This window comes from Nematolebias whitei, chromosome 17, assembly GCF_014905685.2.
Source record: "Nematolebias whitei isolate Nwh7 chromosome 17, NemWhi1, whole genome shotgun sequence".
Lineage (NCBI taxonomy): Eukaryota > Metazoa > Chordata > Actinopteri > Cyprinodontiformes > Rivulidae > Nematolebias > Nematolebias whitei.
The window spans coordinates 15,664,261-15,681,999 of NC_056514.1; the positions used below are offsets into that span (position 1 = coordinate 15,664,261).

Sequence of the window (17,739 nt, forward strand, 5' to 3'; positions counted from 1 at the left end):
GAACAGTTTGGATGAAATAAAAAAAACAACATCCTGTACAAACACTATGGCCCAATAATTTAAGAAAATAGTGTCTCTAAAACGTTCATATTGCTTGGTACCTCCACTGACCAGGTCCTCCCTGGGTAACACCAGGCGGTTCTGACCGCCACCAGGTGCTGGTGTTGCTCTGGAGGTTCGGGGGTCAGGCTGCAGCCGGTGGCTTCGCAGGCGTCACAGAAAAGAAACAGTCATGTTTGTTGATGCAGGCCTTCACGTCTTCTCCGGTAGTTTTGGCAGTAACGATATAAAGACAAGGTCACACTACTACAGCACCACACTCCTCATGAAGAATGGTTTTACTGTTGTAGTTTTACCGTTATTACTTTCTACAGCATTATTACTAGAACTATCACCGTCACAAGACACACAAAGTGCATCGTGTGTGTATACGTGTGTATGTGTGAATGTTTCTCTGGGTTTGGGTGTGTGTGTGTGGCTGGAGTGTCAGTGTTCAGTGCTCAGAGGTTGTTTTCTCAAAAGAGAAGCTGGGAAGTGTCAATAGCTTGGGGTTGGGGTTGGGCAAGCCTCCCTCCTGCCCAGAGCCCTCTCCCACCCCCAGGTCAAACGAGTCCTTGGAGTCACTGGAGGGCACTCTCCTTCTCAGACAAGTGTCCCTGCTGAGCAGAGGAGGGGGCACCCCCAGTCCGCCTAGCACGGGGTAGAGGCCTGACTGTGTCTCCAGTTCGTCGGGGGCGTCCACAGATATGCAGGGCGGGCTTGTCTTTTTCTTGCGGCGGGGGGAGGGCAGTGAGCTCTGGTTAGGAACCTGGCTGTGCATCTGCAGGCTGTCAGTCTGGGACACGAAGCCGGAGGAGGTGGAGTGGGTGCTGTGCTGCGGCCTGCGGTCTTTCGCCGAACACACCTCCACAGAGTGGCGGTGCGGGTCGTCCAACCAGGAGTGGGGGCGGGGGCGGGGCAGGAGTGTGCTACGGTCCTGCGTGTCAACACTGTGGAACCTCTTGAGCTGCCTCAAACATGAACTCTGACTCTCCTGGCAGCCTGCGGGACCAAGGTAACCCTCGTTACTGCCACTGCTGCCATCCTCCACGATGATGTCGTCGCTATCAGCCAGTCCTCCACAGGTGATGAGAGACACCTCTTGATCCTCGGTGGCCTCCTCCTCCTCTTCCTCCTCCTCCGTTTGCTGCTGCTGCTGCAGTGGGGTTGGTAAGAGTGGGGGATGCAGAGGGGAGGTGGACGAGGAGTAGGATGTGAGGCAGTGTTGGTCGTGGTGCTGTGTGTGCACGCTGCTGGGGCGTGCACACACAGAGGTGCCTGGTGTGGCAGGAATCAGACAGAGCGCTGGTTGCTGCTGCTGATGAGGATGATGGGAGAAGGAGTAAGGAGAGGTGGAGGAGGAGGAGGAGGAGGAGGAGGATAGAGGTAGGCCCAAAGCTGCCACGTTTAAAAGTCCTTCACTGCTCCCACCCGCTCCGTCCGAACAGAGGGCCTCCTGAGAATCAGTAGACACTGCAACCTGGAGAACGGGGCATGAAAAGGAGGGGAGGTGAAATACTGAAGGGGACGTGGAGGCACATGTGCAATGTGAGGACTGAGAGCAGTTAGCATGAAGGAATGAAGGATGAGAAGCAGCGGTTTGTCAAAGTTCACCATCTGTCCCGTGACTTCTCACAGTCTGCACTACCTGTTGTAACATTTACCTGTCATTTACCCCACCCCCCCCCCCCCCCCCCCCACCAAAAAAAAAACTGGTTTATACACTTGATTTTTATTGTTTCACTTTTCAAGGTTAACATTTGTCAGGAGGATGCACCTTTGTCATAATTGGATGTGTTCTTAGTCTGCCTGTTGTCACTGCTGGGGGGTCATTTCCACTCACCGTGGATTTTAGATGCGTATGTTGGTAAAACTTTGCCAACGTTGGCACTTTTTTTTTTTGTAGAGTAAATATATCAGCCAAGAAAAGTCAAAAATTAAACTCCAGATTTTAATTTGGGTGGGGGTGGGGGGAGGTCAAAAGTTATTTGAATTCATAGGAACTGACAGCTTCAGTTTTCACATCAGTATCACAGTCACGGTAATTTATAAATTTCTCTAGACAGTACTTTTTCATTGTAAGCATTAGCAATTTAATCCTCTTCCTGTTTGTGTGAGATAAAATCCAGACTTGAGGTGTTGTTTGCTCAAATAAAAACAGCTACAGAAACAATCCGACTTTAAAACTTCTCATTCAGGAGATAAATATTCAGAGTATTACTGCTGGTGAACACTTTGATCTTTGGGTCATATGACTCTCCAACCCTTGCCTTTTGACACAATCCCCTGCAGACCATCTTCTTATTTAAAACAAGTTTTTTTTTTTTTTACTAATTATGATGAGTGCAGCCTCGGTTCTGACCTCTAGATTAGCAGAGACAGATTGCTAATACTCAGACTAACACTGGGGGGTGCAAGGTCAGCAGGTGGAGGGGTGAATGTTAATAATTGCAGTGAAGGAAGGGTTAGAAGTTACAGTGACTGCTGAGATGTGCTCATGAAGTCATGGATATTCTCCTGACATGTCAGCAAGGAGGAAACTAGACTTCTCTGCAGAAGCACTAAACAGTGTAACAACAGAACCACCTAGTGGTCAAACGAAGCTATCACAACTTGGCTATGACCAGTCACCAAAAAAGATTTTTAAAAAGTGCAACATGTAACAATACTAAAATTTTTAATACTCTAGCTTTTCGTATTATTATTAATTTAACAAAAGGGGCTATAAGCATTAATATATGTGTTATAAAATCTCTGGTGCTCTATCATCTTACTGTGAGTACAAAATGGCCAAATGCACACAGGCAGCATTTTATGTAGGAATCCCCTGAGTTGTATAGTTTAAAATATATTAAGTGCACTGCATTCTGGGTGATATTTTAGCCACCTTACACCTGTCTCCAACTATTATACATCATCTGACATTACTAAACATCTAAACAAAATGTAATTTAGCTCTGGTTGTGGTGTTAACTGTCTTTAAATTTAGTGTTGAGACAAGCAACATATCAACTTTATGAGTTCTGGATGTTGTTTGTGGTTGATGGTCAGCAGCTGTAAGAAAAAAAAAAAACAAGTGAATGGAGGACAAAGATGGAGAAAGAGGGAAGTCTGTATTTATGAAATAATGTGTTTGAAAGTCTCTGAACATGGAGTCCGGTGTTTCTGAAAGGCCCAATGACAGCCAAAGTCTTTTTGCAGCTTCAGAAACAGGAGTATCTGTGTTTGAGCAGTAGCTCAGGGTCTGGCGGCTTTTGGGTCCAACTGAGCTAAGATCAAACGAATAATAGATACCAAGTGGAAAAATGAAATTCAAATTAATGGGAATACCAGGAGGGGCATGAAAGAGAAAGAGGAAAGAGTGAAATAATTCAGAACATGCACAGAACCAGAACCAGCTTATCTGAAGTTACAGTTTTAAAACCTCTTCAGGGAAGGGATTGGAAAGCATGAAAAATACAACGTTTCTGTAAAGTTTTACAAAGAACTTCTTATTGCAGTATTCATTGACACCCGTCCATCACCTTGTCTTATCTCATGTTGACCGCTCAATTTGTGTTCACTGACTTTGATCCTGGCTTGGATAACTCTTGAGTTTATCACGGAAGGGTTATTGTTTCTAATATTTCACTTTTTAACAGTAAAATAAATTTGTCTCCATCAATCTTTTTGTGTTGTGGGGACATTTTTTCCCAATATTTCAATAATTTGGTCTCATTTCCCCTATTGGTTTAAGAATTAAAATCAGATTAGGTTTATGATACGATTAGACACAACTAATAGTTAACAACTCTCACAGTCACAGAGTTTGAAGGCTAAAGACGTGAAAAGAGGATTTGGGTGTGGTGTAGTCACCTGTCGGCGGAGTGTGCGACTGAGTGCATGTGTGCATCTGGAAGGATGTTGTCGCGGTACACTCTCGGAGTCTGAGTGGCTGTGGGGGCTGATGGGTCGGAAGAAGTCTGTGGGGACAGTCAGCTGCTGAGAACGCTCCTCCGGCTGCGACTGGACCGAGCCTCTGGAGCCTGCACACAGAGCACAGAACTGACAAATCAACAACACAGTTTACCAAGAAAAAGTAATAAGTTTGATCTTTGAGAGCAGATGTCACCTTAACAACTCTCAGAGCCATTTGTCAAAATAATTTATTTACCTGATTGGGCCCTGTGGGTGCCTAATATGTGTTGGGGTTCTTGTGGCTGTGCTACGAGTCCCATTGGAGCTGGAGAAGATGGGCCCAAGGGTTGCAGGGGGAAAAACATGTAGCTGTCATTGGGCAGAGAGTGGGTCCTTCCCACTGCAGGCTTTTTGACGCTCAGCAGGTTGTCGTTCAGAGGACCCTCAGAACAAAGCTCCTCTGGCTGGACAAACAAAGCACAGAATCAGAGGCCCTGTACACCGGGAAGAACCTACTTAGGCACACAAACACACACGCATACACACACCAGAATTCACGTCTTTGATCTCTAAAACACCACATGAACAAATAGGCAATGATCATCTGCATACATAGAGAACACACATCTTTACACATTGGAGTTAAATGGAGCAGAGCTGCCACAGATTGCAGAAATGTATCAATTTCTATTATTTATAAAAAAATAAGAAATCCGCTTGTATCCCACAGTTATTTAATTATCTGGTAGCTCACTCCATGATTGTGTGTCGTCTAGAGCAGCGAGCAACAGCCTGACCTGCTACAGAACCAGTTCACATTCAAAGCCGATTGACAAGCTGTAACGCACGTTACAATCCTGTATGCACACACACGACCACTCCAGGTGAAGAGAGGAACTACTGTGCTACAGGACAGAACATGATACGAACGAAAGACCTTTGGAGAAGAGACGTGGATTCACATCTAAAGCACAGAGTAAAAAATGGGAAGTAACAAAAGTGTCAGATGAGGTGTGTATATTGAGGTGAGGAGATGCACTACTCTACTGAACTGGATTAAAAGACAGACACCAGGCTGGAAAGGTGAGTGAGAAATAAAATTTTAGGCACATAATTAAATTTGCACTTCCACGGCCAAATGTGCTCCTCCAGCAACCTTGTCACACTTTTTTTATCATTTGTATTTATCCCACCACCCCATAACCGCCCACCCCCTACTCTGCTGAACAACAGTAACATCACACAGGCAAACATAAAATTCTACAAAGCAGTTACATCCAAAAGGGTGAGTACCTATATCTTTTTTTTTAGACTAACAGTATTTGTGGACCTACACTCAAAAAGGTTCGGTGTCAGAGAATACCATTATCGTTGTCGAGTACACAAACATCTAAAATGCAGGAGGAATTTGAAAGTTTCACTTATAAAAAGCATTGGGTCTAGTGGTTTTTCCCCTGTCAACTAAAATATTTTACACCCCAGAATGTGAGTAGGAGTCCAAGTGGCAGAGGAAGTGCCCTGGGAAGGACAGCACAAACTATTGCAGGACAGAGCAGTGACAGGGGCGATGGCAAAGGAGAAAAAAAAGAACTGTCAGTACATTGCATTCCAGACTGGTTAGAAAGAGGGGGTTAAAATCATCAGGGGCCGAGTCATCTGTCAGAGCTAGGGACCAGGATTTTTCTGAGGCCAGAGACAGACCTTCCATCTCCGCTAGGGGTATCTAGGCAGGAAGAGAGAACCAGTGGTGAATAGAGAGAATGGTGCACACACATAATAAAGTACACAAATAAAACCTGAAGCTAGCAGAAAATGAAGGTAGGTGTCATAAAATAAGTTTACATTGGAGTTTTGTGGTGAAGAAAAACAACAAGGAAATAAATATCAATTAATGTCCTGATGCATGCTCCAGTTAGATCCATCTAAAGATTTGAACCAGCTCCTGGATGGTTCTTCTTTGTCGAAACATTTCCTCTTTTATCCAAAAGACTTCTTCAGTCCGAGGAGCTGCAAGCAAACATGGTGTTCTGCCATTAGTATGTGGCTCCACTCAGCTTTCCTCTTCTCATTTTTTTCTCAGGTGTAGGTGATTTGCCACTATAGTGGCATGTGTATAGTGGATGCTGACCTGTTTTCCCACTCTGGGCGGGATCATCAATGCAAAGTGGACAGGATCATTACCGGTCTTTTTGTGTCTGTTTGACCCACTCTGCCCATTGTGGTAGGTAATCATCTATAATCAGACTCAAATATTGTTAGCTTATCTCAGCACTGCCAGACAGCCAGCTTTGGTAAGCCAGAGTCAGAGCTCCAAGGTCCCCGCCTTTGGCCACTGCCCATGGTATTGTGCACCTGACTTGCATGGCTCCTCCTGCAGGTGGTGGGCACACAGGAAGGTAAAACCATGTTTCTTCCTTGGGCTGGGCCCAACCAGGCCCTTGGGTAGAAACCTGGTCACCAGGCGCCTGCTGACGAGCCCCTCCTCCAGGCCTGGCTCCAGGGTAGGGCCTCGGTAATGCATGTCCAGACAAGGGACACTGAGTTCCTTGTTTTTCTTTGTCCATATAAGTCTTCTGATAAGTCTTCTGGTGGGACTCCAGAGGTAGCTGAGGGGTACCAGAGGTTCAAAGGGTCTGCAGCCTTGGCTGTTGCTGAGGCAAAAGCTGAGATGTGGGAGAAGTTCAATGAGGCCTTGCATAAAGACTCTCGGTCGGCTTTGAGAAAATTCTGGCGAACCAACAGGTGACTGAGGAGGGGAAAGCAACACTTATTAACACTGTGTTCGGTGAAGGTAGGCCATTGTTGGCCTCAAACAATGATGTCATCAAGAGGTGGAAGGAATATTTCTCGGACCTTCTTAATCCCACCTGCATGTCTTCCATGGAGGAAGCTGAGTCAGGGGACTTTGAGGTTGGTGTGTCCATAACTGTAGCTGAGGTTGCTGAGGTAGTTCAAAAGCACAGAGGCAGCAGGGTCCTGGGGTGGGAAAAATTCATCCTGATTTCCTTAAGGCTTAGGATGTTGTAGGGCTGTCTTTGGTTAAGACGCCTTTGCAACATTGCATGGACATCAGGGGCAGTGCCACTGGATTGGCAGATTGGGGTGGTAGTTACGCTCTTCAAAAAGGGAGAAGAGAGGGTGAGCTCCAATTCTAGGGGTGTAACTCTCCGTAACCTCCCTGGTGAGGTCCATTCAGGGATACTGGAGAAGCGAGTCAGATCGTTGGTTGAAACTCAGATCCAGGAAGAACGATGCGGGTTCTGTCCTGGCCGTGTTGCACTGGATCAGCTCTTTACCATCACTAGGGTCCTTGATTAGTCATGGGAGTTTGCCCATCCAGTCTACATGTTTTGTGGACTTGGAGAAGGCTTTTGACCACGTTCCTTGGGGTACACTGTGAGGGGTGCTCTGCGAGTTTGGGATTAGGAGCCAATCCCTATATAAGCGGTGTGGGAATTTGGTTGATATTATCAATATTAAGTCGGACCACTTCAGGGTGGGTGGTGGCCTCCTCCAGGGCTGCCCGCTGTCACATATTCTGTTCATAACTTTTTATGGACTAAATTTCCCGGTGCAGACTGGAGGTAGAGGGATTGTTGTTCGGTGCCCTCAGGATTCCATCTCTGCTCTTTGCAGATGATGTGGTCCTGTTGGCATCATTGTGCCGTGACCTTCAGCTTTCACTGGAGCAGTTTGGAGCCGAGTGTGAAACGGCTGGTATGAGAATCAGCACCTCCAAATCTAAGGCCATGGTCCTCAGTCAGAAAAGGGTGGATTGCTCTCTTTGGGTCAAGGGTGAGGTTCTGCCTAAAGTGGTAGCGTTCAAGTATCTTGGGGTTTTGTTCACGAGTGAGGAAAGAATGGAGCGTGAGATTGACAGACAGATTGGTGCAGCATCTGCAATATTGCGGACTCTAAGCCGGTCTGTTGTGGTGAAGAGGGAGCTGAACTTCAAGGCAAAACTCTCTGTTTGCCAGTCCGTTTATATTCCTACCCTCACCTATGGTCATGAGCTGTGTTTTTTTTTTTTCTCTCTTTCGGATGCTCCCTGCATTAAGGGTCACCACAGTGAACTAAGTCGCACGAAGATTTGGCAGTTATTTTACGCCAGATGCCCTTCCTGACGCAACCACAGACCATCAAGCTACCACAGCCCTCTGTGTGGAGCAGAGAGCTGCTATCTAGGACACCTGGAGGAGCAGATGGTGGGGGTTAAGGGCCTTGCTCAAAGGCCCAGAGTGGGACGAATGAGGTTGGGGGCAGGTGTGGGTGCTTCACCTACCCCACCCAAATTTTTGATGTTGTCGGTACCGGGGCTTGAACCGGAGATCTTCCGATCACAGGCCCACCTTCTCTAACATCTGCGCCACCACTCCCTTAAGGTCATGAGCTGTGGGTAAAGACACCCCCCCCTCCAAAAAACAAACAAGATTGTGGATGCCGGCGGATGAAATGAGTTTCCTCAGCAGGGTAGCTGGACTCTCCCTTAGAGATAGGGTGAGAAGTTCAGTCATCAGACTTGAAGTAGAATCTCTGCTCTTCCACATTGAGTGGAGCCAGTTGAGGTGGTTCAGGCATCTTATAAGGATGCTTCCTGGGCGCCTCCCTATGGTGGTGCTTTGGGCATGTCCAACTGGGAGGAGACCCCAGGGAAGACCCAGGACAGGCTGGAGAGACTACATATCTCACTTGGCCTGGGAACACCTTGGAATCCTCCCAGAAGAGCTGGAAGAGGTGGCTGTGGAAAGAGATGTCTGGGTTTCCCTGGTCAAGCTGCTGCCCCTGCGACCCAACTTTGGATCAATTGGAAGATAATAGATGGATGAAAGGATGGATGGATGGGTGGATGGATGGATGGCTACCTCGGCACTGCTTATAAATCCAGGTTTAGCCATGCTGTGCAATCATTTCCAGTATCTCTCTGTAAATGCGTTCATTTCTTGTGCTGTCATCCATCAACACCATAAGGAAGTGGAGGTTCAGATATTGTTTTCAGTTTTGCTTGGTGGGTCTTCCAGTGGCATAGCTCTGCTGGCCAATCGATGGTTCCTATCTGCTTACATAAAAATCAGCCACTCAGAGCAGCCCACTTGGAACATCAAACAAGGTTGTCCCATAAACCAAGCTGAGTGGTGTGGATACCGACAGTGGGCAGGCCCTTAACTAGTGCTGTGATGTGTGGAGCCGATGAGAGTTGAGACAGTGGCAAAGTTCCATCAGTCTTTTGCATATTTTCATAGTGGATCATCCAGTTTGCTGGTGATACTCATAACTAGTTTTTCACATGCAAAAGAAAAACCATCAGCCTAACAATAGAACATTTGTGCCCTGATGGCCACTTGCTATTCACAGAGAGCTGAGTGATACTTGCAGTCTTTGCCACAGTCTTTGCCATAATGTACAGCATTTTGGGATTTGAAAGCCATTGGGACATCGTGTTTACAAAATAAATGTCTCAGTTTCTCTGAAACTCCTGAAACATACGGAATGAACACTGGTCTGGGTTTAGAGTTATCCTTTTCACCTGATGGCTTGCTGGAGTCCTGTTTGGGTTTCTTCACTTTTTTCAGAAAGACCCAGTTAGGATATCCAGGAGTAAAATTGTATAAGCTGTTCAGTGCCAGGAAGGCTGTGATCAGTTCATCAGGGAAACTAAACAGCCACTGGCCAAAGGATGGCCCAGCACAGAAGAGCAACATCATCAGGCCAGGACTCTGCCATTTACTCATCTGCAGGAACAAAAGAAAGGAATGTTGGTTTGAGAGAGGAGTGAAGGAAGCCACCTTTATGAGAACCTGTCCATCATTAAAAAGGGGTGAAGGCATCTGTGTTCAACTGTCCCCCTCTTACAATCACTTAGCCCTCTGTAAATACCAAAGTTCATGCTCAATAATCCAGGTGGATTATTGAGCATGCTTGCTATACCTCTGTGAATAGCAAGCGGCCATCAAAGCACTAATGACCAATTGTTAGGCTGATGGGCCTCCTTTATCATATGAACAGCTAGTTCTGGATGTCACCAGCAAACTGGTTGATCCACTATGTGAAGGTGCTATTCATAAGACTGAGTTTGTTGCAGGTCCGCAGACTGGCAAAGTCTTTTGGCCAAAAAGACTAAATGTTTCAACAAGAAGAATCCGTCCAGAGAGCCTGACTTTACTTTGCTAAAATAAATTATTGATTTAACTATTTGAGGCCTATTTGAGATGCAAACAATTAGAGCAAAATACAGTTACGTGAATCTATGTAAAGGCAATCGACTAGAAATGCTGAAAAGGAGACAGCCACACTTTCAGAGATACAATACAATGCAATTAGGAGAAATTTAACTATGCAGACAACATTTAAATGTAAAATAATAAAGTTTAGAATGTAAAATGAAAGATGTAATTAATTCTAAAATCTGCAGAATTTGGTTTCAGTCTGGGCGTCTGGATGTTAAACAACGATGATGAAAAGCTGCTGGATAGTCTTCTAGTTTAACAAGGGAAATGCTTTCTGACAGGCAAACTGGAAGTCCACACAGAAACAGGAGCTGGTACTGAATGGAAAACTTTACTGGTAAGTAACCAGAAAGAAAAGGCTGTCCTTTTCTATCTAATTCTGACACTGCAAGCCATTTAAAGCTTTTAGAGGATACAAGTTTACTATTCCAAGGTAACTGCACATTTTCATCCTAAATGAGAAAACAAGGCATCATGATGCAATATTCAGCGCCTCCACCACCAGCCGATTGAGCCATTTCTCTTCAGAACTGTAAGAGTTTGCTCAGCTGGCCTCAGAAGTGCCTTGGGTGAGTTAAAACACGGCTGTGACTGACAGGAAAAGACGGTAATCATTTACACAAACACGCACGTCACACATACACACACTGAATGGCAGCAAAGTGTGTAAGGGAGGTAAAGCTTGCTGAAGCCAACCAAGAACCTGCCAAACACAAATGGAATTGAGGAACGAGAGCAGCTGAGGGTTTAACAAAACTGGTTAGAAAAGAGAAAATATCCATAGTTGAGGAATGCCAGTACATAAATGGTAAAGGTTGAAAGGCTGCAAGATAAACATCACATTAAAGTCTTTCACTGAACCTTATACTCAAGTTCTTCAGACAGCATGGACTTCTTTGCACAACCATTTTACTGCCAACATTGTGTCAAAAAGTTTGTGTTAGCTCAAAAACTGAAGGATCTTTTAAGATTTGTAGTCTGAACTGAGTCAGTGTAGCTCATCTCACTTTTCTCACAATTTTCCATTTTTACCCAACTAATATTTATATTTAACTGCAGCACTATATTTCCATGTATGAAGATGATGACACACAGAGATTTGTGAACACCTGTTTTGAAGCATTAGGTTCAGGATTTTAGTTGATTTCTTAAAGACAAGTTCTCACCACTGTTCAAACCTCTCAATCAAAGACTAGCCTTTTCTAACCTCTTCACCACCACTCCCCAATATTCGATCGGGAATGAATCATGGCCGGGGACCTTTCTGGGTGCAGTTTGCATGTTCTCTTGGTGTTGCGTGGTTTTCTTTGGATACTTCGAGTTCCTCCCTCAGACGAAAAACATGCATGTTAGGCTGATTGGTAACTCTAAATTGTCCCTAGGTGTGAGTGAGTGAATGATTGTTTGTCTCGTTTGTCTCTACGTGTCCCTGTGATGGACTGGAGACACGTCCAGGTAATAATAACAACAACAACAACAATAATAATAATAATAATAATAATAATAATTATTATTATTATCATCATCACAGGGACAATTTTAAGTTGCCAATTAACTTAACATGCATGTTTTTTGCTTGTGAGAGGGAACTTATTATTATTATTATTATTATTATTATTATTATTAATAATTATTATTGTTGTTAATAACAATAATATGCTTAGGACAACCAATAAAATGTAGCTATTGTGCTAATTATGGCACATTTATATTTGTGGAAAATTGATTAACGTTCACTGTCCTTATGAATAAATTCATAATGAAAAAATAAATAAATTATTAATATTATTTTTATAAATACACAGCGTAATTAAGAAAATAATAATTACATTCACAGTTTACATTAATTTACTAGAAAATTGTCCCAAAGTTTAGAGAAAGCTGTTATTAGCAACCCAGACTATGCACTAATATATTTATGCACTAACTATAAAAATGCTTAATCCATAAATGAACAGCAAGGTTAGTCTTTATCTCTTAGACCACTTTCTGCTGATCGTTAAAGAAACTAGAAGAGTATTAAGTACTAAATGCTGAGAGTAGTGGACTGCAACACAGTGGATGGTAAAAATATTCACCCACCTTTCAGTAATCGTTTTGTTACTAACTCATAACATGGAATTATTATTTTTTCATTTACCCTTTATTTATCCAGGTAGTCTCATTGAGCCACGAGAACTCATTTTCAAGAAAGACCTGTTTAGGGAGCAGATGGGGGTTAAGGGCCTTGCTCATGGACCCAGAGTGGGGTGAGTGAGGGTGGGGGCAGTTGTGGGTACTTCACCTACCCCACCCACATTTTTGATGTTGTCCGTACCGGGGCTTGAACCGGCGATCTTCCGATCACAGGCCCCCCTTTCTCTAACCTCTGCGCCACCACTCCCCCAAACTTTAAAATGAAAAGTACTTTTTATCATTAATAAATCAACACAAAATACTATTGATTAATGAAATTTATTAGGATAATTTTGTTATATAAATATATTTAGAAAATATAACAAAAATTGGAGCATCCTTGTGACCACTTTTTTTTTTTTACTTTGAAGCTCCTCTTTTGGTCTGCATGTCAAATATTCTCACTATTTTACTCCTATCTTTGCCTAGAATCAACATCTGTCAGTAAAACAAGATAACATGAAGACCAAGGAACTCTGTACACAGGTCAGACAAACCTGTGGACCGTGTATTTCTGTTTATTAAGAAAATCAATTTAATTATGTTACTTTTGTTTTGTTGTAGTAACATAATACTTTGCTATGTTTAAACATCTCTAGCCAAAATAGAACATTTCTCAGGCTATGCTATATTTTAATTATGATTGTTTTTTGTGCAGAAAAAACCCCCCAAAACATTTAACTCTTCATAATGCAGAGCGAGAACGACTGGGTGTCATAAGGAAAGTGAGTCATCTGGAGTGTTTCTGGAGATTATTGACCTTCTTGTTGGAGCTGTGCTTGTTGGGCTTGGAAGGCAGCGCGTAGTAGTGACAGACAGAGCCCGACAGGTTGTCCATCAAGCTCAGCTCGCCCTCCATTGAACCCTGGATGACCAGGGAGACTGTGTCAAACAGTGCTCTCCGCTGGATACACTTGAATAATGCAGAAAGATAAGGGGAGGAGACAGGAAAAGAGAGAACGAATGGGGAGGAAAATTTGAAAGACAAGACGAGAATGGGACACAAATGAAAGAAAAGACAGATAAATATACACAGAAATACATAAATAAATGCATAAAGAAGGTCACATTGAAAGAAAGGAGGGAAGAATATACAGAAACATGAACATGAATGACAGATAAAAACAAGTTGAAGAACTAGATTAGATATCAAAAGTATCTTTATAGGGTTTACCAACTAAACATTCTGCATTTAAAACCTCTTATCCAAATCCACTAACGCTCACATGCACTATCCTTCAGAACCACAGGGGGACACTCCTACAGCACTGCAGCATATACTGAGAAGTCTGAAAGAGGAAAGATGACAATAGCAAGACATCTTACTTCCTTTCCCTAAAAGGTCCCTGTCGTCTGGAAATAGCCGAGGAAGTGAACAACAAGACCTCAGGGTTCACCTTTCCCACGGCACTGTGACCTGTCTGACACTGGCATGGTGCCTTCAGGGACTGGCACAAACCCACCCATCCCCCTGCTACCACACACACACATGCACACACAATCACACAGTAACTCACACACACAAACTGTGAACCATCCCGGTATGAGTCAGAATCTCACAGAATAATGAACACGAATGCGGTTCTGATTGTTGAGTAAACGACCCACATGCTTCCACAAATGTGTCTAATCAGTAAAGAGTGCCTGTTTTGTACATGTGATGTTAAAAACATATTTTACCAAAGGATTAGCACCTAAAGGGAGAATTACTGATAATCAGGCACATTTCTAATATTGGACAAGGGTTGTATACAATAAATATGTTTATACTGTATAATGTCCAATTGTCTCATGAGTACCGCCCATTACCACGTCAGATTTAGTTGTTTTCAATAACTAATTCATATAAAGAAAGTGAACAGCAGAAGGACAGTTCGTGACTACTAAACTGACTTGGACTAAACTAGTCAAAGGCGGCACGTTGGATCAGTTGGTAGAGTTGCTGCCTCTCAGCAAGAAGATCTCCGGTTCAAATTCCGGCCTGGGGGACATTCTGGGTGGAGTTAGCATGTTCTCTCAGTGCTGCGTGGGTTTTCTCCGTGTACTCCGGTTTCCTCCCACAGATCAAAAACATACATGTTAGACTGATTGGTAACTGAATTGTCCCTAGGTGAGAGAGAGTGAATGGTTGTTTGTCCCGTTTGTCTCTATGTGGCCCTGTAATGGACCTGTCCAGGGTGTCCCTTGCTTATTGCACAGTGATAGCTGGATATGGATGCCAGTGACTCCCATGACTCAAAAAGGAAGAAGCAGGTAAAGATGATGGATCAACAAGTCAATTTGATGATCAGAAACTGACAATACAACTGATTTTCCAGCATGGGACCAGCAGGAAGTGACCTCAGAACATCTGTTGCAGCTGGAAAGAACAAGCATATCAAAACTTTGATTTTGTTGCCTTTGCAAACGTACATATTGACTAAACAGTTGGGAAAGTTTTTAGAAACTATTTGTAAAATCTGGCAAATTGGAAGGGATGTCTTGAAGCACCCAGTGATCCGATGATGAACCCGCTACGATGGAAAATAAAAACAGGGATGTTCTAAGCAGGAGGTGAGGTCTTCAGTGGCTTACTAAAAAGACAGTTGTCTCTCCGTTACATCTGATAGGTCTATGCTGGTTTTAAGCATGCAAAAAACAATGGTAACAAATTTGTTTTAGTTTCTTATAATGATGGCAGCCTGTCATGGTTCTGGGTGGAGCATGATGACAGCATATCTACTACCTGGGGTCTGCATACATGAAAATAACTTTGTTTTTTCTACAATTTGAAGTATGATTGGTCACGTTAGCCTCAGCCTTGACTCAAACACGATTGCTACAAAATTTTGAGTCTACTCAGAGTAGACCATATACTCACAGATGTATCCTGGTGCAGTCATAGAAAACTGTGCTGGAGTGGGGCGCATACATTATGACGTGCAGGAGAGCAATGCAGAGATGCATATTAAGAACTACTGTACTTGGCAAGTCCCACAAGTGCAGTAGTGTACATAACTGTAACTGCCTTCGCACTGAAGGTGGTTCATAAAATTTGTTACAATCCTGCCACTTGCAAATAAGTTGTGTAGATTGTAGAAATCATAGAGACATAGGGCCCATTGTGGTTGGGGCCTAACATTCAGAGTTTCTATCACTAAGCAAAAACATCCTATATGTTCATAGATTCAAACCTTTAACTTTTATTTTTCTTGAAAGTCCATTTTCCCTTATATCAATAAAAATCTAAATCTAAAAGCACAATGAAACACAGATGCACCAGTACCACATTGTAAGAACAACCCTGCCACATGCAATGTATAAAAATAAATGGCCATTTACCTCCAGCTGTGGCTCTGGACAAGAGGGTGGTTCAGCTCTGATGTTTACAGAGTCTCTGGTTATATCAGCAGTGAGCGGGTCCATAGGACCTTCTCTATCCTGCTCCATGTCCCCACCTCCAGTGGACCTCCAGGGGGAACCCCCTGAACTTGACCTGTCTATACCCAGTGCAAGAGGGTTGAGCTGGGGTGACCTTGTCCCTGTGTCTGCCCCTTCCATCTGTAGCTCCAGCTCCAACTCTGCTTCTAGCTCTGCCTCCTCCTTCGCCTCTTTGTTGCTCTCCTCCAGGTGTTTCATGAGCACCGCGATGACCACGTTGACAAGCACAAACTGAGCCGTCAAAACGAAGGACACAAAGTAGATGGGAGAAACCACAGTGTTGTAACAGGTCCCCGTGTCCTGGGCACAGTCTCTCAACGTGTCCTGAATGAAAGGTGAAAACACACCATGAGCACATTGTAACAATAAAATGGCGTTTGTTGAGGTAACTATTAGTTGTATGAAGACATGTATTTAACGTGTAACTGTTTAGTTTCTGTTTCTCTTCTGTGCAGAGTGGTGCATTTCTGGTCTGTTAATATCATTCACTCAAGGAATGACACTTTATATTAAAATTAATTGGATTACATCAGCACAAATATCTAAAAACAGATGCATCTTTTAGGGATGGTTTAGTAAAGCTTGCTGATTAAAACAACAAAGCAAAACATGAAATACGAAACAGACATGCTCTGTCACATAAACAATTATAAAGGACATCACTACAAAAGGTGCATATGTAACCCTTGAATGCTAGTGTAGTTAAATATGAGCACGCACGTGTCGTGTCTTTGATGGTGTTACCTTCATGATGCCATTCCAGTTGTCCCCAGTGGAAACTCGGAAGAGCAACAGAAATGCCATCCCAAAGTTTCTGAAAGTGGCGTAACGACCCAAACCCTCACATGGATGGAGCTCATCGCAAACTGTCAAAACAGACGGAAAACGAACACAGAAACAGAGATCAAAAGACGGATGGGAGGATGTTAACATTCGTGACTTCTCCCAGGGCTTAGAAGTCAAATAATTAGAGATTCTGTGTAATAAATGTGAAAAACTCTGGTACACATTTAGAGTGATCAATATGGTGTTTCAACAAAGGATTATGGAAAGCAATTAAAATCAGGGAGATTGAACCCACTGAGAGTAGCACTGAACATTTGGTTCATGCCTGTGCAAGCTGATATTCCCAGTTTAACTGTTTAAATAGTGCATGTGTCCATACTCAAGTCACCGAACAGCTCCACTCCCAGTGCTGCGAAGATGAAGAAGAGGAGCATGAAGAGTAGACCCAGATTGCCCACCTGCAAAGACAACCAGCAAAGATGAAGAAGTCAATAAAAATAAAGGAAAAACATGTTGGAAGTCTTGATAATTTTGTCAAAGGCAAAAAATTAATTAAACAAGAATGTATATTTGCTATCTCTGAAACACAAGACAAGGAACGCTAATGGGTTGATCGACTAAACAGATCGCTTTTTTTAATCACCAATTTACAAGGTACAGAAATAAAATGCTGCATAAGCTCAATATTTGTCATTTGTACAAGAGCACACTTTAGATCAAGTGAGGTTTATAAGTAAAGTACTCATTAAGTTATAGATATTTAATTTGAACATGTTCATTCAACCTTTATTTATACAGATAAATCACACTGAGCCTCGAAGACTCATTTACAAGTGAGATCTGTTTACATGTATTACAACTATCAGCAAGCCAATAATCCTGCAGTAGACATGTAATACATTTTGAAGGGTAGATGTTCAAAATATTAAATTTGTACTGTTTTCAATATTTGAACACAGGCCTGGATTTATCAATGATTATGTACTTTTTTTGGACGCAAATCAGGATTTTGCACATCCATGTTGTTCACAAAGCTTTTAAAAAGAGATGTTTGCACCAAGAGCTTCACTGACAATCAAAGCATCTGTGCTAGTGCAGATTGCAACATTTTAAATTTTTTATTTTGCATTTAATTATACACACACACACACACATGCACACACACACATATATATATACATATATATATATATATATA

General features: G+C 43.1%; 1 protein-coding gene across 1 annotated transcript in view; it reads right to left on the reverse strand.

Moving 5' to 3' along the window:
- Positions 1–209: 209 nt before the first annotated feature.
- Positions 210–17,739, reverse strand: part of cacna1g (calcium channel, voltage-dependent, T type, alpha 1G subunit) — a 409,969-nt gene continuing 392,439 nt past the window's right edge. The window contains exons 36-43 of the mRNA XM_037691266.1: positions 16,921–16,999; positions 16,500–16,621; positions 15,657–16,079; positions 13,096–13,248; positions 5,537–5,659; positions 4,193–4,400; positions 3,895–4,064; positions 210–1,519 (exon numbers count right to left, since the gene is read on the reverse strand). Of these exons, the coding sequence (XP_037547194.1) occupies positions 494–1,519; positions 3,895–4,064; positions 4,193–4,400; positions 5,537–5,659; positions 13,096–13,248; positions 15,657–16,079; positions 16,500–16,621; positions 16,921–16,999 (2,304 nt within the window). The 3' untranslated portion in view covers positions 210–493. The remainder of the gene's footprint in view (positions 1,520–3,894; positions 4,065–4,192; positions 4,401–5,536; positions 5,660–13,095; positions 13,249–15,656; positions 16,080–16,499; positions 16,622–16,920; positions 17,000–17,739) is intronic.